Below are 27045 nucleotides of genomic sequence, written 5' to 3'. Positions count from 1 at the left end.
TATAAAGTTCAACATAGGGAATCGAGTGAATAATATTGTAATAATTATGTATGGTGCCAAGTAGGTACTTGAATTACCGGGGGAGCACTTTGTAAAGTATATGATTGTCTAACCACTATGCTGTACACCTTGAACTAATAAAAATAACACCAAATGTAAACTATTAATTTTTAAAAATTATACATAATTATCTAACCGCTTAGCTATACACCTGAAACTAATATAAAATAGTATTGAATGTCAACTAGAATTGAAAAATAAAATTTTCTTAAAATTTGGAAAAGAAAAAAAAACAGAACAATGGAACACAGAAAGGGCTTTGGTCAAACAGGCCTTGCTAGGTTCCTCCCTGTCTACCACACTAGTTCATATTAGACTATAGTTGTCTTTGATGATGTCTCCCTCCTTGGAGCAGGGCCTCTATCTAAATTCTTGTAGGCAGTTGGAGGAACGTCAAAAGTTCTTCCTGAGTCTTCTGTTTCTTAAAAATAACCAGCTTACAACAATTACTATCCCCCGCAAAAGAGCATGTTTCAGAAAGGTAAACTCTGCTCCCCCTCAAGGGAAATAGGAAAAGGAAGTCAGCTTGCAGGGAGGTGGGTGAGCTGGGGACACTTCGTGAGACAGCAGGATACCCACATGGAGCTGTCCCCTTGGGACTGGGAAACCTGGGACTGGGGATGAAGGCCGGGCCCCTCTCCCTGACCCTGGCCTCCAGGAAGCCTCTACTGCAGCAGACAGTAGCTGAGCGCCTACTATGGGTGGGCCATTCCACGGCCCGTGGTGGTCACATGACCATAAGAAAAGTTGGTTTTGGAATAATAAATTATCTATTAATTTTGTTGTCCTGCACATGTCTTGACTTGCAAAATAGGAATAAAAGTAACTACCTTACAGGGCAGTTATAAGATTGCATTAGAGAATGTACGACTTTGAGCACAGAACGTGGCATATTGGGAAACCTTTTAAAATGATTGTTCACATCCCTTAGAATGAAATAACTTATTTTAGGTTGAACATAGAACTACTTGAAAATATCAATCCTTTTAAATTTAATACTTTTTTTGAGAACCATGTGCTCAATGAAGGTCTCAGAAATAGTTAAGGAAATAATTCAGTCATCGTAAATTTAAAAATTCACTTCTGCTCCTAGAATTAGGTAAATGGCAGATACCGAACAACTAGAAGGCAGTGTCCCTGCCATGGATGCCCTTCAAGCCCAGTTGGGGAACTAAGGTGCTCGTAGATGAAACAGGGCTGAACAAGCCCTGACTGGTGTGGCTCAGTGGGTTCGATGCCATCTCACAAACTGAAAGATCACCGGTTCGATTCCTGGTCAGGGCACATGCCTGGGTTGCAGGCCAAGTCCCTGGTTGGGGGTGTGCAAGAGGCAACTGATCAGAAGTTTCTTTTGCACATTGATGTTTCTCTCTCTCTCTCTCTCTCTTTCCCTCCCTTCCCCTCTCTCTAAAAATAAATAAAATCCTAAAAAAAAAAAAAAGACTGAACAAAGTGAAGGTGCTCAGATGAGAATGAGGCCAGTGCACATGGGAGAGCTCAGAAGCATTTGGACAGATGGCTCAATAGGTGCCATCTTTGATGGTGTCATGTCAATAGACTGGGCAAAGAAGAACCACCTGTGACCCTGAGGAGCTCCTCACTGAGTGGAGAATGCATGTCCGGAACAAGCCATGAAAGTACAGTGTAACTTGTGCTGCTGACCAGGAGGAGGGGCCATGCATGAGCTGACGTGGTTCCCCCTTCTGTTTGGGTCTTCTCTCACCAGGGTCTTTTCACCTAATTCACTTGATGTTTGACGACTACGTGCTCTACCTGTTAGAATCCCTGCACTGCCAGGAGCGGGCCAATGAGCTCATGAGAGCCATGAAGGGAGAAGGAAGCACTGGTAAGCCAGCGTTGCACTGGGCATGGCCCCACTTGGCAGTTCGCTTTGTAGCCTTCCTTCTGTGCTCTGTGTTTCTTTAGCCGTGTATCCCAAAGAATGTAGTTACAGCGGGCAGGTCAAGTGGTGTGAAACCAACGATGATGTTTTCTTCTTTGGAGTGGGCGTGTGTGCTCTTGGGAATTGCCCCGCGTGCCGTGGAGGTGATGGGGAATACACGAAGGATGTCGTGTGACACCAATTAGAAAGAATATTTCATTTTTTAAAGCCCCTTAAGGACAACTCGCCTTGACCTTTGGCTCTAAGAACCCACCTTTTTCTCTACCCGTAGCAGAAGTCCAAGAAGAGATTATCTTGACGGATGCCGCCCCACCAACCCCTTCACCAGTGCCATCCTTTTCTCCAGCAAAGTCAGCCACATCCGTGGAAGTGCCACCTCCATCCTCCCCTGTCAGCAACCCGTCCCCTGAGTACACTGGCCTCAGCACCACAGGTAATGAAAGATCTCTCAAGGCTTTAAGTGGGGAGTTGATGTTTCAAGCAAGGGTTTTCTGGAAAAACATTCTCCCCTCCAGCCCCCTGTCCCCCGTTATGGCCAAAACCTGAATATCTTCCTGGATGTATAGATGACTTGCAGTTATTCATGTATTCATTTGTACATATTCTTTATGCTTCTGTTTTCACATGGGCGGATTAAGTGCATGATAAAATCTCCACCACCCCACCAAAAAACCTAAGCCATTAAAATGACATAAAACAAATTAATACACAGCCATTCTTGAAAACAACAAAAGGAGCTCTCTATGAACCACAGACTGAGAGGCATCTCTGGAAAATGGAGCAGACAGAAAGCCACATACTCAGCCGTGGCAACCATAGCAAACGGATGCTGTGGGTCCCCAAGGAAGGAGAGCTTCTCTGGTCAGAGGTGTGAAGAGAGACCTCAATAAGGAGGAGGATTTGAGCTGGAACTTACTTTGGCAGAGGTGTAGCAAAAGGGCCTTCTGGGCAGAGGACAGCGTGGGCACACACAAGGGTGGGGACGTGTGGGACCTTTTCACAGACACGTGAGCTTTGGCTGAAATGTGATAGGTCCGTGAAGGAGTCATATGGGTTGGAAAGCTTAAATTCCTTGTCCTGGGTATGATAGTCAATAACAGACACAAATTCATTCAGCCAATTCAACAAATGTCCTTGCTCACAAGACTTGTGGAAATGATATATTGTATGTGAAATATTCAGTAAGTGTAGCTAACATACAATAATAATAGAGAGAGTGTGTGTGTGTGTGTACCTCCAGATTGGCTCACACGGCTGCAATCGGATGAGGTAAGAAAGGCCGAAGTGCTCTGCTGCCAGTGACGTGCTCCCCAGACAGAAGGGGCTACTGTTACCAAGGCCGGTAAAACGAGGGCTGCCCCCAAGAATGCCGCAGGGGGTTAGACGGAGAAGGCGTTTCCTTCCCGTCTGGACTCTGGCAGCAGCAGAGAAGCCTTCGGGAGAGAGCACCAGGCAGCCTGAGGAAACATGAGGGGCTCAGCTAACAGGCGAGACAAAGGCGAAGACCCCCTGCTGCTGGCTGGGCCTTGGTGGGGGGGCATAGGTAAACAGACCAGCCTTTGTGGGGTGGAAGGCTTAGTACGACTGTGATAATTCATTATCTTTCCGTCCAAACCTGTGTTACTATTGCCCCGATTACCCAAGCACCAAATCTGGGAGTCAGCTCAAATTTTTCCTCTCCACTCCTGTGCTAGGATCGGCTAAGCTTCCATAACAAACAGATCCAAACGGATGGAGCTAACGCAAGAGAAATCCGTCTGGTGCTTGCTAACGGGGCTGGCGTGGTGCTTGGGTCAGAGAGGAGCTCTCAGTAACGCAGCCACTTGGAGGCGTGTGCTCCTTCAGTATGAGGCTCCACGATACCCCGGGGCAGAGGTTCCCAAAGTGTGGTCCACGGGCCAGCAATCTCAGCCTCTCCTGAGAACATGTTGGAAATGCTCATTAATAGGTCCCATAGCAGACCTACTGCATCAGGAACTCCAGGCTGGGGCCCCGTGATTTGCCCGAATCTATTTTGAAGACCTCTGCCTTAGGGCTTTGTCAAGCCCCGGCCTGGAGGTGGCCCATGGCACTTCCACTTACTTTCCATCACTCAGGACTTGGTCACATGGCCTCATGTAACTGCAGTGAGAGCCTGGGAGATGTACGCTAGTGTGTCCCCAGGTAGGGAAGCGGGCACTTACTGGGAGGAGACAGCTGACAACCGCGCCTCCCAAGTCCAATTGTTCTAATGCTGATCTAGACTGCCCCATTCCTACCCATCCCACTACTGCCATCTGGCTCAGGCCATCCCCGTCCCTCATAGGCATCTACATGACGCTCAAGCCGGTTACCACGCTGCCCACCGGGCTTATTTTCCTGAAGCTTCTGGCTCCGCCAAGTGCTGGGGCATGGAGCTCACTGCCGACACTAAAGCCTAACGCACCCCTTCTCCCTAGAACTTCTCACAGCTCCACGCCAGGACTGCCCTTCCGTCCTCTGTGAGAAACCCCTGCTCATCTTCTTTGACCTTTGTTTCCCTCACCCTATGGGTTAGAATCTTCCTCCAGGCCCTCATAGCAGGGGCTTAGTTATATCCTAGCTCTGCTTAGAATAGAGCTGTTTTCAGAATAGACTGGGAACCCAATTATATTTTTTGAAGACCAAATCAATAGAGTGAGACCACTCTATTTAGGATGTTGTCTCTTACCCATTCGTTCACTCACACATCTATCCACTTAGGCAATAGGTATTTCTCTCGTGGCTTCTGTGCGCTACACAGTTCGGATTGCTGGTGATACAAACAAGGGACTCGTGGTCCCCGCCCCCGGGGAGTTGACCGAGTTGACAGTTTAGAGGTTAGGGCTCTGACGAGTTCCAGGATAATGTGACGAGTGCCAGGCTGGGAGAAGGGTCAGGGGGTTGGGGGAGCAACCTGTATTTGGAGAGCCTGGGGAGGCCGAATAATGAGAGAGGTGCGCCAGGCAGAGGGAAAGCAGTTTGGAGGCCCGGAGGCGAGAGAGGGCACGCCGTGTTCAGGGAACTTGAAGAGGGTATTCCAGCAGCCTTTTGATTAGCTCCTTCCCTAAAGTCTCCTCTCTCTCCAGAAGTGGAGCTGCTCAGAGAGGCCAGGAGCAGATGCCAGGGGCCTGTAAGTTGCCCGCCTCCCCTGTGCTTTGCCAGAGGCAGTAACTTGCCAACAAACCCAGTGGCCCTTTGTCAGGAACTGCGCAGAAGCCTGGATTCTTCAGGAATATTGAGAAGTAGAGTTGTCAGTAACTGGCATCATTAGCTCAAGCTTTGATTTCACTTCGGGTGTTCTCCTCTTCTGTGGAAATTTTGATTGAACATCACCCAATTTTCTTTACATAGCTGCTCCTGAAATCATGTTTTGTTTTCTACTTTGAAGAGAAAGAACATGAGCTCCCCCGACCCACCGCCCCCCTGCCTCCCTCCCAGTTTCTCCCCATAGGAGGTTGTCGTAATTCCTGCTTGGAGGGCCCAGGACGAGGAATTAATTATAAAGAACAATGTTGTTCACTGAAAATAAGAAAGGGAAGGAAACTGAAGCACTGTTCACAGCTCTTCAGCTGCTCGGGGGGTCTTCCAAGACTAGAATTATGGGGCAGCCATCCCGAGTCCCCGGCCTCACTCAGGAGGGAACGAGGGCAGTAAGAACGGCGAGGAGCCATTGGCCTGAATCACCTGGCCTCGCACCCTGCCCCCGCACTCGCACGTCGGCCCCGTGATAACATCCTTACCAGTAAGATAAACAGGGGAATTATGCACATAAAACAGTTCTGCATTATGAAGCAGAAACAATTTGAATGGAACCCTTCTGGCCATGTAGCAACATAACAAACAAAGAGACTCTAAGGAAACAAAGGGCACAGGGAGGAGTGTGAAGGAAAGGCTTCTAGGATCTCGTCATAATTCTCACTCGACCAGTGAGTCGGCCTGGCCTCCTTCGTGGCAATTTGGGGGCCTCGAGGCGTGGCAGGTGTGACAGTCAAAGCCACAGGAATATCGTAAACGTGTTCAGAGCTTTCTGTGCAATGTGTTCAAGGGTCATAAAAGTGGCTTCTTAGAAATACAAATGTGAACCAGGTTCTTTTCAGATGATTGTAACCTTTGAAGATTTTGGCACATTCCAGCTTTGTTCTCAGATATCTCCAGGGGGCATTAAAAATGTCATCCTACATAAAATTACGTATAATATTTTTGTCAAGTACACTTTTGAAATACTCCATCGCTAAATTAGGCCGGATCTTGGCATGTATTGTGGGTCATGGTTTTGGAGGAAACATAAATACAATTTCCTAACAACATGTATGGTTTTATAGATATTACTTTATAAAGCACAAATTATTTATTTATGACATACACCTAAGTAGTAGGAAATCTACTGTGGTAGGCTTCTTAAATTAGGGGATTTTTGTAATTTTTCATTAGCCAATATTGTGAATTGGAAAACAATTATAAATCTTATAAAATGCATTTACCATGTTCCTTTTTTAAAAAGGTTAATTCAGCATATGGTTTTCATGCCCAGTTAATTTTAATTTCCATCTTAAGATTATTGCTTGTTTATATACCATTACTTTCCAAAAAGGACCTGAAGGGGTTAACAAAAAAATGAAGCAAAACCAATTTTTAAAAAAAGACCCATACCACTAGCAAGACATAAAGAAGTGGGTAAAATAAAACAATAACCCTCTGGGCTAAAAGAGTTGAGTAGTACCTTACATGAAATTTTATGCAATCTAATTATTTGGTTGGGTTTCTAGCATTCTCTGAGTGACACTGCTGGGTGATACACCTATTATCAAGTTAAACTAACCAAGAGTCAAGACCAATCCACATCTCATTTTGGTGGGCACTTCTATTTTCAGTTATGAGAAAGAGACCCATATTACGTCTGCTGGGCAGGCACAAAGAGAAAATTAATTCATTGCACAAGACCCTTTGCCACCCTTTTGATACAAGGACTAGTGAATACAAAGTGAGATAAGGAGGGAGGACTTACCAGCAATGCAGCCGCTCTGTTTATCTGTATCTATACCTAGGTCTGCGTCCACACCTGTGTGTAGTGCTTCTCAATGTGTTTTCTTAACACTGTATTTAGTCACTGTTCTTAAAAAGGGGAACTAATGAAAGTGAAAGGCAAGGAACAGCAGGCACCAAAAACTGAACCTGATGCATGGCCGATTTTGACTGGGCACGTTCAAGTCCACGGCAATGCCAATGGTAAGAGAGTGGTTAAAGTGTTCCACTTCAAAAGATTTCCACAAGTATGGTAACTGTGATTCCCATAAATCCTTTTTCTTTTTTAAAATCTTCACCGAAGGACATGCTTTTATTGATTTTAAAAAGGAGGGAGAGAAAGAGAGAGAGAAACATCAATCAGTTGCCTCCTGTTACATGCCCCAACCAGGGTTGAACCCACAACCTAGGTATGTACCCTGACCAGGAATTGAACCTGAAACCTTTTGGTATATGGGACTGTGCTCCCATGTACCCTGCCAGGTATAGCAGGGTACTGAGCCCCGCTGCTAGGGCTCCCATATGTCCTCTTTTTTTCCCCTACTAACTTTGTGCGCTCACCACCTCCCTCATGGCCCAGCAAAGTTTGGTAACCTTAACTTTCTTTAAGGAAAACTGGCTCTCTTCCTCCTCGGGCGCCTGGCAGGTGGTACCAAACTGACATGCCCACTTAACATGACTTTGGGCTGCAATTCTTTAATGTCATTGAAAGCAGAACGTTAAGCTCCCACTCTGTCCGGGTCAGGCCACCGAAAGGTTCTAAGACCTTGTTTATGATGTCATTTTAAGTATTCTCTCCTTTAACAATGACAATAAAAGTTAACTATTAAACTCATGTTTTCACCCTCCCACCATGGGTTCCCTACGACACAAAACCAGCAAATTAAATCATTGAGATGCTAGGATGCCTAAAGGAATAAAGGCAAATTCCTCATAAATGGCCCTAACTATAGAACATCTGGCCTGCCCAGCTGCGTTTTCTCTGCCTCACTTGAGGATGTAACAAAGATAACCGGCCCCTAGTCTTACCAAATAACAAAAGCTCAGTTATTCTGAGAGCAGCTAAACTGTTCGGAGTATGGCCAACGCTGCGGGCTGGCCTCTGAGCCCTCGATGACTCATCACAGAAGTTCCCAGTTGTCACAGCCAGCAAACTCCTCCTCCTCATCCCTGCTGCTTCCTTTTCTTTAAAGGAATGAAATCAGGAAATATAAACTGGGATTGAAAAGAGATGGTTAATCTGCTCTTGACTTCACACCATCAAGATCTTGGCTTGGTGTCGGGGCCTCGGGGTGTGCTCATTCATTTGTTCGTTCCACACATCCTGTATCTAATCAGTGGTCCTGCAGGGAACAGAAGCAAGAAAAACAGGCACAGTTGCTGCTCTCATGATATTTACTTTCTAGTGGGTAAGAGGGTCAATACAGAAATAAACCACTGGGTAAATGTATAATTCCACGTGGCCATAATGAAAATAATAGTATGTTAGGAAATGGCATAAAATGGGCATGCACCTTGGACGGGGGTCAGAGAAGGCCTCTGTGAAGAGGCAGCATTTACCTGAGACCTGAAGTATCGTGGGGAGGCAGGCATGTGTAGGTTGGGGTGAGGCAGCAGGGAACAGCCTTCGCGCAGGCCTGAGGCGGAAGGAGCCTGGCAGCGAGGGCGGACGAGTCCTTGCAAATAAGGGAGGCAGCGGCAGGAGAGGACACTGCCGAGGCCTGCGGGGCCCGGACCGTGATTCAACATCTCTTTCTGGAAACTCATTTGCTGCCCCTTGTCAGCTTTGTCAATTGGATTTTGGCCGTGGAACTATGGATAAAGTTTAACTCAGACAGAGGAGCTTTTCAGCTTTAGCAGGTATTCTTCTTAAGCACAACTACCTTGAGGATAGACGATAGCGAATGGGACTTATTTATGTATGTCTCAGTCGTGAAAGGTACATGCAATGTTTGTTTAGTATCAGGTACAGTCAAGCAGCACAAAAAGAACTTCCTGTGGTGGTGGGAACTTTTTTCTGTCTGAGCATCTAACACAGTAGACACTAACCACTACTGAGCACTTGAAATGTGGCTACTGCAACTAAAAAATAAAAACAAAAAACTGAATTTTTAATGGCATTTCATTTTAAGTTTAAATACTCCCCTATGGCTAGTGGCTACTGTTTTAGGGCAGAGCAGCTCTACATTCTGGACACACTTAAAGGAGCTTATTTCGCAGGCAGGGCCTAACAACAGGCTTAGGTCAGCTCCAAAGCTGAGTGACATCTGGATGGTTCATAGAGTTCTGGTGGGGGAAAGGTTCAAACTGTTTAGTCCAAGACCTGAAGGAAGGGCACAGCCAGGGAGCTGGAAAGTAGTTTAAATTTTCACATGTACGCACCAATCTTACAACCTCTGAGTTTTAATGGCCCTCAACATGCAGGATGCATGACAGGAGGCAGGGGTCTATGGAGCCTTGCTGCTCAGAGTGTGGTCCACGGACCAACAGCAGCATCATCATTCAGAAGCTTGTCACAGATGCAGACTCCCTAGCTGGACTCCCGCCCTATGGAATCAGAATCTGCATTTTAACAAGAACTCCAGCCATTCACAGGCACATGCAACTGTGAGAAGCAATTGTGGAAAGGCTTTGGAGGAGGGCATGTCTGGGTTCAAATCCCGTCTCTGCCACTTACCTGAGCAAGTCTTAGGCCTCAATTTTCCCACCCCAGAAAGAAGGTAATACTACTTACTTCAAAAGGTTATTGTGAAGATTCAATGAGTCAAGGTATAAAGATAAATGAGCATGAGGTCTGGTTTATGTTGGATGATCAATCGATCAATTATTCAACAAATCGATACTGACTGCTAGTATAGTCCAGGCACCCTCCTGTCCTATGTTTAAAACCCCTTCCTGAAAAAAATAAAAAACAAGAAAGAACCCTTGGGAAAAAGGGGAAAAGACTGTTTTGTTGCAGATGGAAAGGAAAGAAAAAAGAAAATATTCCTCTCTAGCAGTTTCAGTACCGTAACATGGGCGACTGTCCTTCCTAGGGTCCTCAAAGACCGGGTGCTCCCAGCACTGTCCTCAGACTTGCAATTAGGGGTAGACAAATGGGGAGAGGAGAATGAGAGAAAGTTAGGGAATTAGACAAATGGGAAAAGTTTATTATGGTTTTACCAACAAACAAGAAGCAATTAGAGCTGTCTCAAAAATTAAGCACAAACTGTTAACCGCACAGATTTTCTTTCATTCATTTCCTTAAAAAAGAAGCAGCACTTCTCACTGGAGGTCCCACTGGTCGGAAAGGGAATGCAAGGGGTGTTCTTTTTGGCTACCCCGGCAAAAAGGGTTTCTCACCCAAGCCAGTAGGTGTTAATCTGCTTAAGCCTGCCTGAGTGGGTCTGTGAGGTTGCTGGCACATGGCCATTTAGGGGTTTTGTTTCCCAGACCACAGGAGCCCATTTTTCCAGGAGTTCCACTAGCTTTTTGTTTGATAACGTCTATTTCTAGCAGCATTTGCTCCTTCAACAACAAATTCAATGGGACAGAAATTTACTGAACACCTACTATTTGGCAGACCCCTCTGTTGGGGATACAGAGATGAATAAGGAGCTCACACAAAAGTAACTTCTGCATTCTCTCAGGTGACGGCTATTACTGCTGCCTCATCCTGCTGCTTGGGGCGGGGTTGGCGGGGGTGGGGCAGAGAAAATCCTCGGCTTCCCATGCAGCCCCCTTTCACTCCCCACTGGCCTCGCGGTGCTCTGCTGAGGTTCCAGGGGCTTCAAGGGTTAATTACTTGTTGGCTGTGGCTGCTTCATTGTTCTTCCCACCCCCTTCCAATTTCACTTAATATAGTTTAATGTTTTTCTTTTCACAGAGGCAATACACGCTCATTGTAGAAAAATACAGATAGGCAAAATGAAGAAAAAATTTTAAAACATCCTCAATTCCACCACCTAGAGATAACCTGGTTTAATAAAAAGCCGACTTTAAAAATTATAACAGTAATTTCACGTGCCATTCAAAATATAGAGGAGGGCCCTCATGCAAAATCCAGTCACCTGGGTCATGATCTTTTGGGGGCGGGGGTTGTTTCCTTCCGGTCTTCTTGCCTGGTGGGGTGCAAACTAGGAAGGGGGACATTTAGCCATCCTGGTGGATAAGCACCAGTCATTTTACAGAAAAACCTGTGTAGAACTTTGCGTTCGTTAGCTAAATTACTGCTATTATTCAAATATTTCGTGCCTGGTGACAGAATCTGACCCAAAAAACTTGTCTGTCCTCCTTGGAATCTGAAATGGGAAATACAGAAATTTCTACTTTAAGCCACTATGATACAGGAACACCTGAATTCTTGATGCAGTGCTGGAATATCAATAAAAGCCTTCCCTGTGCCAGGCACTTTGATGTCTGTTATCTCAGTTAATTTTCACAATAGCCCTTCAAGATAGATAGTAGTATCCCTATTTTACAGAGGATGAAAGCAAGGCTCATAAAGTTTAAGAGGCTTGCCCAGGATCTTACCCGCAGTGCATGGCAGAACTAGGACCCAGGGCGAAGAGACATTATGGCAGAGCAAGTGGAAAGAGTGTGGGAGACCAGGGTTCAGAGTCCCACGGGCCACCCACCCACTCGGGCACCGCGGGCAAGCTGTTTAACATGCTATGTTTCCCTGCACTGGACGTTTTTGCGGCGCCAGTAGCCTGCCATTAGTGTTGACATAGGAACAGTCCTAAGGACCAAGACATGGAGGCCGCCGTCAGGGTGTCGTGGGGGGCCCTGCTGAACCGTGCACAGTTGCCCCTTTATGAGGGTGTCCGAAAGAAATTCCTGTCGGTTCTGAATTCCAAGGACAGTGTACTCCTGAGCGATTTGGTTACTGTGCTACGGCTCCTAGCTCGTCAGGTTCCCCTTTAGCGCTGGCTCCTGGAGAACTGAGCCACGTACAAGGCTCACCCGGAAAGAGTACGAACCTTTGGAGTATGCACATTCCATCTCATTCCTGATTGCACTTTTTGCTCCAATTTTTTTGTAACGTCACTTTCACTCCCTGGGGACGATATTTCCTTCTAGAGCGTCTGTCATGTGCTTTAGCACCGTGCCTGGCCTGTATTAGATGCTCAGTAAATGGTGTCTCCTTTCATGCTCTGCCACTGCATCTGGGTTACTTCCCAAAAAAGAAGACATCATTGGCATTCCAAAAGATTCTCCAGTCTATAGGAGGGTTCAATGTGAAGTTCTTTTCATAATAAACACATGTATTTAAAATAGGTGAAGTTTCCACAGTGCCTTCCCGGTGTTCCTCACTGGGTCTCTGTCACCGAACGGACGCAGCGCTGACCCGCCGCCTCTCCCCTCCTCCCACTCTGGGCCAGGGCGGCTGCTCTCACGTGCTGTTCGCAAAGTGTCCAGGCTGGAATGAACTGAATTTTAAAAATGAAGACCTTTATCTTTCCAGAGGAATTTTAAGATAGAAATGATCTGCTGCAGAATATACAGGATTGGTGAAATCAAGTTTTCTCTTCTTAAAACTGGCCTCCCTTAACCAATTCTTTAATTTTTCACTTGCCTACGAGAGAGGAGTTGATACCTATTCCCTCTACCTTCTAAAATAGGTTTAATTATTTCCACTATATCAACATTCTAGAATTCATCAGAAACTGTTAATGAGTTGTCAACTTATTATGAGTTTATAACATAAGCTTATTTATTAGTAGTAGTAGTGACTTCTTAAATTACCATTTTTAATTCTAACCATCTCATAAAATCCTTAAGCATCTTGAGTGTTTTTAATTTTGTCAGTTTCTTTTCTCAGTTCCAGCATCTTCAAGGTATCCAATTAAAAAGTAAATTAGTGGAATTAATAATGTTTGGAATAGGTCACGGTTAAGGTCACTGTCTTATAATCTTCAAAAAGACCTGGACAAGCAGAACCCAATAATCTGCTTATGTTTGCTTAAGGCAATTTGTTGGATCCTTAACACCTGTTGAGTGTTAAGTTATTTTTCTGTGCTTGTCTGGGTTACACTGCCCAAGCTTTCTTTTGTTCTCACTCTTTCTTACCTCCCTCTTTCTTTCTTCCTATCTTTCCTTTCCTATTTCTTCCCTTTAAAAACTTTATTGAAAGCCTTTAGGCGCTGTGCTAAACACTGGGTGCAAAATGGACAAGATCCAATGGTGGGCAAAATAGACAAGGCCCCTACCCTCATGGAGTTTACAGCCCGGTGGGGGTGGGGATAGGCATTAATCAAATTGCATTCATTAATGGAGTAAGATTACAACTGTGGTAGGCACCATCAAGAACTATAGTGCAGTGTGGGATCTGACCCAGTCTGGGGTTAGGAGGAAGTTTCTCTATGTTAACATACGAAGAATGGGTGGGTACTAAGGGCAACGTGAGGGTTCCAGGCAGCAGACACAGCAGGTGCAATGGCCCTGTGGTGCTGGGAATCGTGGTACTTTGGAAAGAAAGCCATTGTGGCTGGATCAGATATAATAAAAGCAGGAGGTAGGGCCAAAGACACATGCTTGGTGAGGATTCTTGTTTTCAGTCTAAGAGCAATGGGAAATCACTGAAGGGTTCTAAGGGAGAGCCTGAGGTGCGAGATCTCTACTAGTGACTGATGCACTTTAATTTGTCTCTGTAGGAGCGATGCAGTCATACACATGGTCTCTAACGTACACAGTGACAACAGCGGCGGGGTCCCCAGCTGAAAACTCGCAACAGCTTCCCTGTATGAGGAGTACTCATGTGCCTTCCTCCTCAGTCACACACAGGATACCAGTTTATCCTCACAGAGAGGAGCACGGGTAGGTGACTTTCCTGGAATGTGCTGCCTTACTTCTAAATTTGATTTTAAAGAGCAGAGTTTAGCTGGCAGTTGTTTTCTCAAAGGACAGGAAGAGTGCCCGCGTTTGCTGAGTTCCCACAGTGTGCTCAGCACCACACCGTGTATAATTGCCCCCTGCAGCGCCCACCACGGCCGGGCAGGGCGGGTGTTAGTGACCCCACTTTATAGATGAGGAATTGGAGGCTTGGTTGATGAAGTCCAGTTCCTCTAAGTCACACAGCTGGTAAACGGGGGGTAAACGGGAGGTCCAGACTGAGCGCCTGCCTCCGGAGCCTGTGTTCTTCCCTCTTTACTCCTTTAAAATCTCAGCTGAAAACTCCCAAGCAGCTGTTCCCCTCGTGGCTCTTTGTGCAACGCTGTAGCCTCACACAGCTTCATGGTATGGCCCAGTCTTTTACAGCTGCCTGGAGGAGGGCTTCCCCACCTGAGAGCTGGAGGGCCCCGGAGGGCAGGAATTATGAATGGGGTTCAGGGAATGCCTGTGGGTGCCAGTGGTGCTTTGGATCCTGATTAAATAAATCTTTCATTCTGCCTATATGATGCTGCTGTGATGAATGACTGCCAATCCTCTTAAAAGTGTTACCTGAATCACGACAGCTTTTTGCCATTATGCATTGTCTTTATCAAAAGATACTAATCTTACAATGTCTAATGTGCAGTGATCTGAAAACTGCGTATGATGTTAGAAAGGGCCCTTAATCTCAAGAAGGTGAGACTGTGCTGCATGGGTGCAGTGAGCCTCACAAGCCAGGTTCCCACAGACCAGCTGTGGGGACAGGGGACGGGGAGGAGGAGACACAGGAGGAGGAGGACCATCTAGGCCCCTTCCTCACTCCTTGGCCCAGCAGAGCGCAGCAAGGTGGCGACCGTGAGAGCAGGCGCAGGCCTGAGTTACTTCCGTCGGCCCAGGTGCCCCCGACCAATCAGTAGTGCACCACTATTTTTTCACGGGGCATTTAGGGTATTTCCCGACACATTTAGAATAGACTTTGAAAATTATTCCAGAGAGCTTTTTGATTCTGCAGGAATGGCAGGAATAGATACCCATGTGGTCATACGTCAGCATCATCTTAGCTACAAAGTTAAGAACAGTGACAATAAGATCACGTGTGTCCATAGGATTTTCATTTATTATGGAGTGTCTTCACATATGTGACCCTCAGAATAAGCACGCGCAGCATTTTTACAAATGGGAAAAACCAGGTTGCCAGTAGCCCAAGGTCCCACAGCTGGGAAGTGGCAGAGCCAGGCTTGGAGCCGGGTTCTCTGATGCCTGGTTGGCCATGCCATGGTGTTTTCTCCCCAGAGAGAGCTCACAGAAGGTGCTACATCCTTCCCTGTCACAGGGAAACAGAGGCCTGAACAAGGCAAAACCATAAATCCCAAAGTAACTTCTTTATTTTCTATTTGACTTCAGGCAATAATATGGGCCTTTTAAATACAACAGGAGGAGAGGTTTCCATCACTAGTTAAGTTCTGCTCAGGGCCAGCTTGCTCCCTGCGCGCTGGCTGTGCGGTAAGGGAGGTATGCCGAGGGGAGAAGGAAAGTCAACCTGGGAGTTTAAACTTACCACAACAAAGCCACAGAGTGCAGATGGTAAGACTCAGGAAAAAAAAAAATGGAAAAAATAATAGGAGAAAAAAAGGACAAAAAGCAGATGAGGTTGAGTTTTTAAAGATGTCAAACTGATTTGTTCTCCCTGCTATTACTCATAATATTCAATGTGCTTAATGTGTTTTAGCTACACGGGAAGCTATAACTATGGGAGCTATGGCAACCAGCATCCTCCGCCGATGCAGAGCCAGTACCCGGCCCTCCCTCACGAGGCGGCCCTCTCTGGACCGCTCCACTACGCCCCGTACCACAGGAGCTCCGCGCAGGTGAGTCGGTGGTCCTGCTCGCTTGTCCAGGCCAGATCCAGTCAATGCAACACGGTTACTAAGCACCTTCTGTATCCTGGTCGTGCAGCCTGTATGTCACTGAGGAAGGGGATGGCCTTTTCCTCAGTGTCACTTTGGACCTTCAGTGGCTGCCCGCAGTGGGTGTCAGCCACGTTCATGTTCCACTTTCACACGTGTAGGTGCGAAACAGTTGTCTTTGGTTCCGCCTTCTCTTTAACCCCTCTGACCCCAAGGTCCAATTGGCTGCGGTGCCTGTTGCCCTTCTTCTGGCAGCTCCCCGCAGACCGGACCTTGGGGCTCCTCTCCCATCACTTCCTGGTGCAGACGGACCCTCTTCGAGTCCTGCCAGGACTGCCATCTTGGCATCATTCCAAATGGTTTCTCCATCTCCCGCGTGCGCTCCTTTTCAGTCCATCCCCCACACCCAATTTTACCAGAAGAATCCTCTTGAAATGGACCCTTTCTCAGATGACTCTCAGGCCACACATCTCCTTTGTCTCCTCGCTGTCTAACGACCCACGTCGACCCTCTGTGGCCTGGGTGAACGGAAGTGGCGGTGGCACCTGTGGTACTAGTGCTGGGCACTCAGCTTGTCTTAGATACTTCGCTCTGCGCTGGCCCCACACAGCTGATTACTAATTCCGTTCAATTCTGCATCCTCAATGTCTCTGCACGGCCACTGTCCTCGCTTCATCTAACCTAGATGATGGCCAAAGCCTTCCCATTGGTCTCCATATCGCTAAACTTGTCCCATCTCTGGTCTCTCACCCGCACTGCCGCTAGAAGAATCTTTTGGGGAAAACATAGTCAGTCATAATACTCTCTTTTGCGTGTCGTCGTTTTCAGAGTCAAGTTCAATTCCTTAGCATGTCTCTCTAGACTCATTACCATCTGGCCTCCGCCTGCCTTTCTGGCCTACAAACGACATCCCTCCTCCCCGCCATCTTTGCTCCAGCCACACCAACCCATGTGCAGTTGCCCAGGTCTTCGCTGAGATTGCTTCCCCTGCTTGGATTCTCCTCCCCAGCCCCTTCTGCTTGTTGTTCAGGATGAGCATCTCATGGTCTTTGTGGCACTTCCTGACGTTGTTCCCTTCCTTCCCCCAGGATTTTATTAGGCCCCAGTCCTCTGTTCTCGCTTAGCACCCTGCGCTTTCTTCCACTGGTAACACTTCTCACATTGGTACCATTGCTGACTTTCCTGACTCCCATGGGAGACCCCAAAGCTCCTTGAAGGCGAAACTTAAGTCTAGTACTCCGTACATCAGCATTCTCTGAGCACTTATGGGACAGGTGAGTAAACAGGCAGCGAGGGCAGCATAAACAAGAGTGCGGTGTGCCAAGGACAGTCACTCGGTTGTGCAGGTGTGGGAGCCACGGTGGATTTGTGAGCCGGGGAGTGGCAAGATGAGAGCTATGCTTAAGAAAGAGCACCCTCGCAGCACTCAGGGCGTGAACCAGGAGTGGGGCTGGAGAGGCAGGGAGCTCTGCTCCCCGGCGCCTGCAGGAGTGGAGAAGAGAGATGGCAGGAATGTGAGCTAGGGTGGAGGCCGCAGTTACATCAGCTGTCAGCACACAGACTTGCCTCGGAGGAAGGGCACCAAGGAGAATGTATCCACAATACTCGGCACTCGGGGCAAACAGGCGTCTGTTTTGATTTCCATCTGCAGTACCAAGGGGAGCCCTGGTATAATCCCCAGACAAGCCAAGAAGTTGATCCCACTAAATCACCCCCTGGGGCATTCATTATAGATCTCCAACTGCGTCACACAGAGATGCCAGCTCCTTAGGCACTGCTTCTCCTGGGAGCAGAGTCTGTGCTCCTCTCTGTGATCCACGAGTGACTTAGAGCTGCTGCTGCTGCGGACCGGGTCACCCTTAACACAGCATAAGCAGCTCACTCACTCACTCACTCACTCATTCATCCCTCAAACGACTGTCAGGTGCCTGCTACGTAGCAGCCACTGCGCTGGCCTCTGAGAACACAGTGGAGAATGAGACAGAAACGGGCCTGCTGTTGGGGAGCGGACACTCTGGTGGGAGGCACTAGTCTAAGCAGCCGCGGTGAGGTGACGCCAGTGCCCCTAGCCACAGTGTCAGCATCACCTTCGCCCCTTCTTCACTCACCTCGTCCCTCCTCATGAAATTTCTGCCGCTGGTTTTGTAGGGGTGATATTTTTAAAGTCATTGCTGTAAAGCAAAAGCCAGGGTCTCCTAAAGGCCCATGCAGTCCCTGGTGAACTGCAGCATCCGCTCTAGAAGCCACAAGAGTGCCAGACTGGAGCACTGTCATGTGATAGTGGGCTTAATCGAAGGGCTGAGGACTAAATGAAAGCCCAGGGAGGAGCCCTTTGAACCCAGACTAGGACATCTTGTGAGGCAACAGGCCCTTGGCGGCCTCTTCACCACCATGCCCTGTGGCCCTTAGACAAAGGCTTTGACAACCTCTGACCCCACCACACACTCACACTCACACTCTGCACGCTGTGGTTTCTGTCTCTGTCTCCATTGAGAAAGCAGCGGGGTGGAGAGAAGTTAATTTTATCACACCTCCACCAGGCTGAGTGAGGTCAGTGCTTCTGGGGAAGGTACTGTCTAAAGACAAAGAATCTGTTGTTTCTCGTTAACATTTATGCATCAAGCACCATTTTAGGCACTTTCAAATATGCTTAATTCTCATAGAAACCTTAGGAAGAAGGCATTTTCCTCCTGCTTTTAATGCTGAGGAAACAGCTTCAGAAGGTAACTGGCCCCAGGTCATGCATCCAATAAGTGGCAAACAGGTCCAAATGCAAATTCTCCAGCTCTCCACCGCAAGCCCCCAGCTCTGAACACTATGCCGGCGCGTGTTTTGGAGGGTGGGGGATAAAGTCAAGCAGTTATTGCAGCTATTCTCAGCAAGTTTCAGGTTTCCACAGGGAAGACTCACATACCCAGGATAACCTTACTTCTTTCCTTTCCTGGTACTTTGGCTTAAGGTTGAGCATCTAGGGGAAAATCCAGCACAGGGCTAATTAGTTTTAGCTTTCCAGAGCAAAGGTCAAACTGTTCCAGTCATGAGAACTGACTATTAAACTTCATTATATCAGGTTCACTGGTATATCAGTTTGAGTTGAAGAAAAATTGCAATTGTGGAATATGGCTAAAGAATGCCATTGGTCATCAGTGCAAACTAACTCCTACAAACATTGGCTTGGCCAAAAAGTCCATATGGTTTTTTCCATAAAATAAAAGAGACATTTTTCATTTTCACCAATAACTTTATTGATTTGGATATTTTGAGTATGTCAGCTATTTCCTGCTTTTGGCTTCCAGTGGGTAGAGGCCAGGGGTGCTGCAAAACATCTTCCAGCGCATAAGACATCCCCACAGCAAAGAATTATTTGGCCAAAATGTCAATAGTACAAGAAACTTTGCAAACCACTTTTGACATGTTTGATCAGTCACAGCACCTTTTCCATACACTGCACAAATCTTTTTTTATTTTTTATTTTTTTAATTTTTGGCGCTTCAGTTGTGTTTTTACCTTTCTTGAAATAATAAAGCATAATATGCCAACAAGGTGTATTTTCTTCTATCTTTAATACTAAAATGGCTGCACAAAAATTCACCAATTTTGGTAAGTTTTCTTTCAATGCATGCTGATATGACAGCTGTCACAATACAACCTAACAAAATTATTTCAAATGAAGTTAAAGACAACCAACCACTACTGGAGCCATCATATGGAAAAAACATAATGAACTTTTTGGGCCAACCCAATACATACCTGCCAGGTTTGCCTTACAGAACTGATACGACACACCTGCAAAGTGCAATAATCACATGCATTCCAGTATTTATATGCTCAAAGTAATTGGTAGTCATTTGTTTTTTGAAATAGAGTATGTGCGTGCCTTTGCTTATACTGCTGATTTGCACAACACATGCTTTCTTTCTGCTGTTACAAAGGTAAACCTCCAGTCCTACTTGAATTCTCATAATTTCTGAATGCATGAGTCCAGATGAATGAGGCTTCACAGTGTACGGTTTAAATTATTTCAGAAAAACACCCTTGTTGCAATGCTGCTGCCCTTGGTCACATCAGAATAAGTGAACAAGGGATCTTGTCAGCTGCACCTTCCCACGTTCCCCCTCTCATGCCTGACCCAAAAGAGAAAACAAACCAGACCCAGTGCATGGCTGCAAAATATTTCTCTGAGCCTCACTCAACATGTGTTCATGGAACGCCTACCCTTTCCGCAGCCATGAGTGTAATCTGGGAGTGTAAACTTGAGTTCAAAAGCCATTTGATCAACCAGAAGCTCTCAGACTGGAAATACACTTAGAGAGGCCTAGAGAGCTGTTCCTTTTTTCTCCTCGGGGTGGCCAAGGCCCCGCCTTGCCCACCCACCAGTCGCTCAGCTCTCACTGAACATCTCGCCCAGATCAGCTCAGGGCCAGCGGGTCCTCGGTCTCCAAGTTTGCGTAGGGGGCTCTGCTTCGGGATAGCATCCTGGGCCAAAGGGAAGACAAGTCAGCTAGCCCTGGCCGGGCAGTATCTCTGACTGCAGAGCCAGGCTTCCTGGTCCACATCACTGCTCTGCCTCTGTCCAGCTGGGTGCCGCAGTTTCCTCACGTGAAAACTGGGCATCGTTATAGTTCCTGTTTCACAGGGTGATTGTGAGGGATGAGTTAATGAAGGTTAGAACAGGGCCTGGTTCACGGTGAGCACTCTTTGTGTATATTATTGTTATCCTCTGTAACACCACAGTTTTATTTCGTGTAATTACAGAGTTAATATCTGCCTCCCACGCTATACCAGCTCTGCGAGGGCAGGGGCCAGGTCCTTTTATTCTGACCCTTATATTCCCAGGCCCCAGCATGGCCTTGCCCCTTAGTGGGCGCGCAGTAAATACTTGTCAATGAAACGAATGAATGAAATGAACGGACCCTTACTCTGGCACTAAGTTGCCGTGTGACCTCCAGCAGGTCATTTCCCCTCTCTTGACTTCAATTCCCTCGTCTAAAAATGCGGGGTTGGGGTAGGACCAGATGGTCAGTCATGCCGGCTCTCCCTTCATTAATGGACCATGGGGTTATGATTCGAGGAAGACTATTAATAATAGCTAACATGTTCTGAAAACTTACTTCATGGGCGTTCTAAGTGTTTCACATGTGTGCACTCGGTTCATCCTAACCCTCAAAGCTCAAAGGCTCAGGGAGAGCGGCGTTCCCCCCCCCCCCCCAGGAGGGGCTCAGAGGAAGCCTGCGGGGCCGGGCCCACGGGCAGGACCTCAGTGCGGTGAGAGCCGCCTTTCATAGGAAAACAGTTTGTGCTCCCGACTAGGCCACCTTTCACCCCTTGCTCAAGTAACAGCCCATTTGGTAAGGGTCAGGGATAAAGGGCTCATTCTTCCCTCTCCATGTGCAGGAAAGTTAGCCCTTGGTGTGGGGAGTCGTTTCTCAAAATAGAACGTCCTCATAAGGTTCCAAGGAGGCCCAGAGTCAGTCACGGCCAGGACGGACCCAGGCCTCAGCCATGTGACTGAACCTTTGACGACTTATGTACACACGCACACACACACAAACACGTGCCCACAACCACACCTCACAACACCTCTCTCTCAGGCTAGGAACTGGCGAGTTGGCCCCTTTTTAACATCAATAGCAATAGCGTGTGATTTGACCCAGAAAATAGTAACTTCCTGTTATGGGCCCTCAACAAAAAGCGCCTTTATTCGGGGCAGAGCTCTGGGGACCCCAGGGTTTGTGCCCAGCATGCTTATGGACCCTGCAGGAAACCGGATGTGAAGTGTGAGAGGTGAGGCGGGTGCCACAGGCCAGCCCCGGCCGCTCCCCACAGGCTAAATAGAAGCTTCATTGGTGGTGAGGCAGCGGGCACTTCAGCCTCTCATCTCTCAATGGTCTCTTCACCATGGGGAAAACGAGTCACTGACTCATTTGCAATTAGCTGACCTAACAGGACAGAATTTTCCATGCCGGATTCTGTGGTAACAGAATTTTATTGTCACATTAGAGATATTTTGAGCCAGTCTCATTTCCAGGCAATTACTCTTTTGAGTCTGTGACACAACCCCTGGGCACAGCTGCATCTAGGGTCCTTGATTAGGCACAAAAGCCATACTCTCTCGGGCTCTGTGGGCAGAAGGTTCCAAGTCTGTACTGTGACGTTTTACCTACACAAGACAAGGCATTGAGGGCTGACGGAAGCAGCCAGTTGAGGCCTGGTCAGAACTGTAACACCCTGTGGCCCAGGCTGGGTGGCTTAGTTGGTCGGAGCGTCATCCCCTACACCAAACGTTTGTGGGTTCAATTCCCAGTCAGGGCACCTACCTAGGTTGCGGTCGATCCTTGGTCAGCGCATGTATGGAAGGCAAGTGATTGATGATTCTTTCTCACTTCGATGTTTCTCTCTCTCTCAATAATAATAGTAGTAATAATAATAATAGTAAATAACCATGTCTTCAGGTGAGGATTAAAAAAAAAAAGAATTGTAAGACCTGTGGTGTGTAGGGGAGGAGGGAGCTGGAGGGAAAGGTGTCAGAGAGGTTAAGGTTGATGGGCTGCATTTCCGATAGGGAGCGCTTCCCCACTCCTGTGTGATTCAGTGGTGGACCAGTCAGACTGGGAAAGCGGGGGAAAAGCACCCCTCCAGGACTGGGCTGGGTTTTCATGCCAGCTCTTTCCCCAGCTTGCGCTGTGACTTTGGGAATATGGTGGCGAATGTGAGAATGCCCAACCAGGAGCTTATGAAAGAACAGCTTCCAAGAAGAATGGTAACATTCCGACCCGAGCGGCGGAGGGTGGAGCACGTAGCTTCTTGAGATAGAATGTCCAGGAAAGTCTCTCTGAGGAGATGACATTTGAGCTGAGATCTGAAGAATGATAAAAAGACAGAGGCAGACATGCAAGGGGCCCGGGGGTAGGTAGGGCGGTAAAGCAGTGTCCCAGGTAGAGGAAATGGTAGGACAAGATTCCCTGAGACAGAACCAGCTCGGCATGGCACAGGACCAGAGCGGGCGCTGCGAGGCGAGGTGATGTGCGTCCAGGGAGCCTACCTGAGAGACTATCAAGAGGGGGAAGCAACCTTTTTGAGAAAATTAGAAGACTGTTTTGTAATGGTCCTCAACGTTAGCCGTTTAAAACCGGGGACCTTGCTTGCTTGAGCAGGGCCCAGTCTCACTGTGGTGGTCCCTCGGGGGTTTAGAGCAGGCCCCAGGCTGGCGCTGCACGGCACTGAGGTCCTGCGCGGCTGCCCCGCCAACAGCGTCCTGCATCCTCCCGCAGCGGGTACCTGGGTGCGCTTCAGCGTTCCTCATACGACTGGGGATTATGAAAGCCTTGGTGTGCTGTCAATAGTCACCTTGGCAACAGCCCTTGGTGCCTTCTCCTGCTGAGTTCCCAGGCACCACCTACACCCTTCTCCCTCTTTCCTACCTATTCTCTGACTGTGAAGCGGCTGCACTTTGCTATGTAGGACACGCTGTCCTCAGTAGGTTCCAAGGAGGCCCAGACCCTCGCTAACTAGGTTCCAAGGAGGACGGACCCTCGCTAGCTAGAAGTGGGATCTGTCCCTCTTGACCAGAGAGAGAATCGCTGGTTCTCCTCACAGGCTTCGGGCCTAACAGCCTCCCCCTGCTTCCCTTGGGCTCCAACTCAAAAGAGGCAGAGCCATTCCCTTTGGCTCCCTCGACTACAAGCAGCAGCCATTGTTGTCATAAGCTCTTCTGCCGGCTGTCTAGGCTTCAGCCTGTCTGTCTCCCTCACAGGAGGCAGCCTCCCACCTAATCCCTCGGGACTCCACTCTCCAACTGTCAGGGAAGACAGATGGGGAGCAGAAGAATTCACGCATTCACACACTCTCTCTCTCCCCCACCCGCTGTCCTTGCCATCCTTGGTGACTGGCTCCTGTCCTTGGTGGGGTGGCCCTTAGCACAGCAAGGAAATCTTTGTGCGGACTGGCCAGCAAATGGGGAGCCTCAGGGCTCCCTCCCTGTCTCCCCTCTGATTGTGCTAAAGGGCCTATTTGCATAGCTGTCTTGGGAACTGGAAAAAAAAAATGTAAAGAAGGCACTTCTCTTATTTCAGATTCTTTCTAGAACTGCTTGCCCTCTTGGAGCTGGCAACACCTGCTTTTCTGACCTGCACAAAAGCGCGCTTCCACTCCCCTCTTGGTTGGCGTATCTTGACTCTTTCTCCTACATTCACAAATACCACGTCCAATAATTTGCCATTTCCTGCTTGAGTATCTTCCAGGAATCCAGTGAATATGAACCAAAAAGATAGATGTTCTTCAAATGATTGAATAACCTTTGAAGTTGTTGACTTGCTTCTTCTTCAAAAGCCTGCTTTTAGGCTGCAGTTCATAATTGAATTTGACTGTAAAATGCAATTTTTAATGATGTCATTGTGTTTTACTTGGCAGTATTGTTCTCTTGGGTTGATGGAGTGGGACCTACCACATCGCCATAAGTAATGATAAAATTCACAACCATCCATCCACGTCTACTTGGACGTGTTCTCATGTTCTTGTTCTCTCTCTCTCACACACGCAGGCGCATGCACACTCACACATACTCTCCTGTGTCACTTCTGTATTCCCAGTAGAGCTATTCCTCCTTTGGGGCTTGACTTCCCAAGACATTCCAGATTAAGAGCACGGAGTCCGTATGACTGGTTGAGTGCACACCAGTCCAACTCTGGCAAAGAAACCCTTTGCATTTCTCCTGTTGGATTCTTCCTAGACCAAGGTTCAGCCTCACTGATTTTCCTCCCATTGATTTTCACTAACAGCCTCTTAAGAAATTTTACCTAAAACAAACTGTGAACATGACTGATACTGTGTATATGTAACTTCAAGCTAATTTTAACTTTGTGGAATTTCTTTCCCCCTCAACAAGTACCCTTTTAATAGCCCCACTTCCCGGATGGAACCTTGTTTGATGAGCAGTACTCCCAGACTGCATCCTACCCCCGTCACCCCCAGATGGCCAGAGGTACCCACAGCCAACACGTGCTACACAAGCCCGTCTGTGCATTCCACGAGGTATGGAAACTCTAGTGACATGTACACACCCCTGACCACGCGCAGGAATTCCGAGTATGAGCACATGCAACACTTTCCTGGCTTTGCTTACATCAACGGAGAGGCCTCCACAGGATGGGCTAAATGACTGCTCTCATAGGGGTCCGTATTTAATATTAATAAGTATTAATAATAATAATAATAAACCCATCTCCCCTTGAAGACTTTATCTCTATACATTGTAACTTGTGAACCATTCCTAGGCGTCCATTTTCCTAGCGAACGTGAGGCTGGGATTCAGTGTGGGGTGAATAAACTTTAGTTCAGAAACAGGACTCACTAAACATTAGTGAGATTGGGTTCCTGTAGCCAAGCCAGACTTGATTTTCTATAGAGCACTATCCCGGGCAGGCCATTCTGTGCCTTTTCCCTTTGTTCCATGACTTTGCGTTGTGTTGGCAACCACTCCCTGTAAGTTACTTATTTCCCTGTTGACAAAAGCTCTTTAGTCTTGAAGGATGGATATTGGAGACAGAATCTGGTTTGTGTTCTTGGATGGGCACATAATTTACCAAGAGCATTCACCTTGCCAGCTGTCTGTCACCTTCCTGTTCAACGAACAGCCCTCAGATATGTTCTACACATCCCTTCTTCCCCGTGGTGCTTCCCAGAGCACCAAGGCTAAATGGAAGTGTCCGGAAACTCCGGATGCCCTGTTAACGCTCCCATCTGTCACAGTACCTGCATTGTAGGGGAATGTAAGCACTGTCTAGAGAGAAGGAAGAGGCCTGTTCTGTATGCCTTAAGTTGATTGAAGTTTGTAGGGGACCCGCTCTTCTACATACAAGTATTTGTCCTAAGTTTGCACAATGGCGAGTGTCAGCAAAAGGCAGGGGAGGGGTGTTTTAAAGTTCTGTGAGAATGTAGATGTATAGCATTGAGTATCACGCTCTGCTGTATTAACGTTGTGAAACTGGATGGACCAAGTTTCAAAGTATGAACATGACTTTCATGGTTCCTTCATAAGACTATAATAATTTCCGACACTTTGATAGAAAAAAATATTTCAAAGCTGTGCCTTTGAGCCTATACTATACTGTGTATGTGTGGAAATAAAAATGTATTGTACTTTTGGAAAATTTTTTCTTAGGCATTTTTCTGTCAGATTTGTAGCAATTTGTGAGGTTTGTTAGAGCTTAACATAGGTTTTCTTTCTGTATTATAAAAAGCACCAAGCAATTATGGTGGACCTATTACCCTATGGGTAAGAAATAAATAGAAACATGACATCGGATGTTTTAGCAATTGTTCTGTAAATAAAATCTTTGATCACACCCACTCAGTGTGATAATCATGTCTACAGCTAAAATGGAAATAGTTTTATCTGTACAGTTGTGCAAGATATGAATGGTTTCACACTCAAATAAAAGGTATTGAAATGACCTGCTTTCTTCATTTTGCACTCAATGTGACCGCTACCTATTGTGTGTGTGATAGAAACACCATTCTGAATACTTAGGGTGGAAGTAGGCAAAACAAGAGTAAGTGGCCCTGTATGGCTGTGCTTATCCAGTTCATCATCATCTTGTCATAAAACCACCATTAAAATTTGGATAGGCCCCACGCGCAGTCCCTCAGTAACAATTTAGTACCTGCAGCCTGACTGAGGTTTGTAGGGGACCAATTCCACATACAAGGACTTAAGTTTGCATGACGACTAACACCAGCAAAGGGCAGGGCCCTTTCGGCTCTTGAAGGGAATATTGCTCTTCAGTGCCAGCATCATTAACAGGTCCCCTGGCACTTCGTTCATTATGCTTTAATGATTACTGGGTGTAAAGCTATTCCAAGTCCAGGGCTTTAAATGCTAATAAACTTCGGGAACAGAACAAGTAACATTACTGAATACTTAACAAGCATCAACAAATTGTTCTCCAGCACTGCATTTTGATTCTTGGGCTGAAGACTGAGGCTAGAAAGGCAAAATGTTTAAATGTTTTGCCCAGACTTGAAGAGTTTAGGATGTAGGAGAGACAGTCAGAGCCAAAGATTTCCAGAAATGGCAGTAGTGATATGTTAACTAAAAGGCATGAGAATTTGACAACTCAATTCGCTGCATTTTGAAAGATTTATTTTTAAAGCCAAGCTCTTCCTTGCTGTTACATAACATATTTATACCTGAAAATGATTTTAAGATTAAAATGGTATGTTTTACATAGCATCCCCTTAAAATTTTAGCTGTGTTGATCTGCCAAAAGAAAGTAGGTGCTGGGTTTCACACTCTGAAGGTAA

The 27045-nt window shown here is 47.0% G+C and overlaps 1 protein-coding gene across 2 annotated transcripts in view; it reads left to right on the top strand.

Annotated features, from left to right (window-relative positions):
- Positions 1-24901, top strand: part of RFX4 (regulatory factor X4) — a 120104-nt gene extending 95203 nt beyond the window's left edge. For both annotated transcript variants that reach the window (XM_054574436.1, XM_054574437.1), the window contains 5 exons: positions 1787-1906; positions 2235-2396; positions 13621-13783; positions 15567-15705; positions 24629-24901. In XM_054574436.1, coding sequence (XP_054430411.1) covers positions 1787-1906; positions 2235-2396; positions 13621-13783; positions 15567-15705; positions 24629-24901 — 857 coding nt within the window. The remainder of the gene's footprint in view (positions 1-1786; positions 1907-2234; positions 2397-13620; positions 13784-15566; positions 15706-24628) is intronic.
- The last annotated feature ends 2144 nt before the right edge of the window (positions 24902-27045 follow it).

Source organism: Pteronotus mesoamericanus, unplaced genomic scaffold (assembly GCF_021234165.1).
Source record: "Pteronotus mesoamericanus isolate MK-2021 breed Mesoamerican mustached bat unplaced genomic scaffold, CSHL_Meso_final contig_263, whole genome shotgun sequence".
NCBI lineage: Eukaryota > Metazoa > Chordata > Mammalia > Chiroptera > Mormoopidae > Pteronotus > Pteronotus mesoamericanus.
The sequence above is the reverse complement of the archived record's forward strand: the minus strand, read 5'-3'. Positions and strand labels throughout refer to the sequence as shown.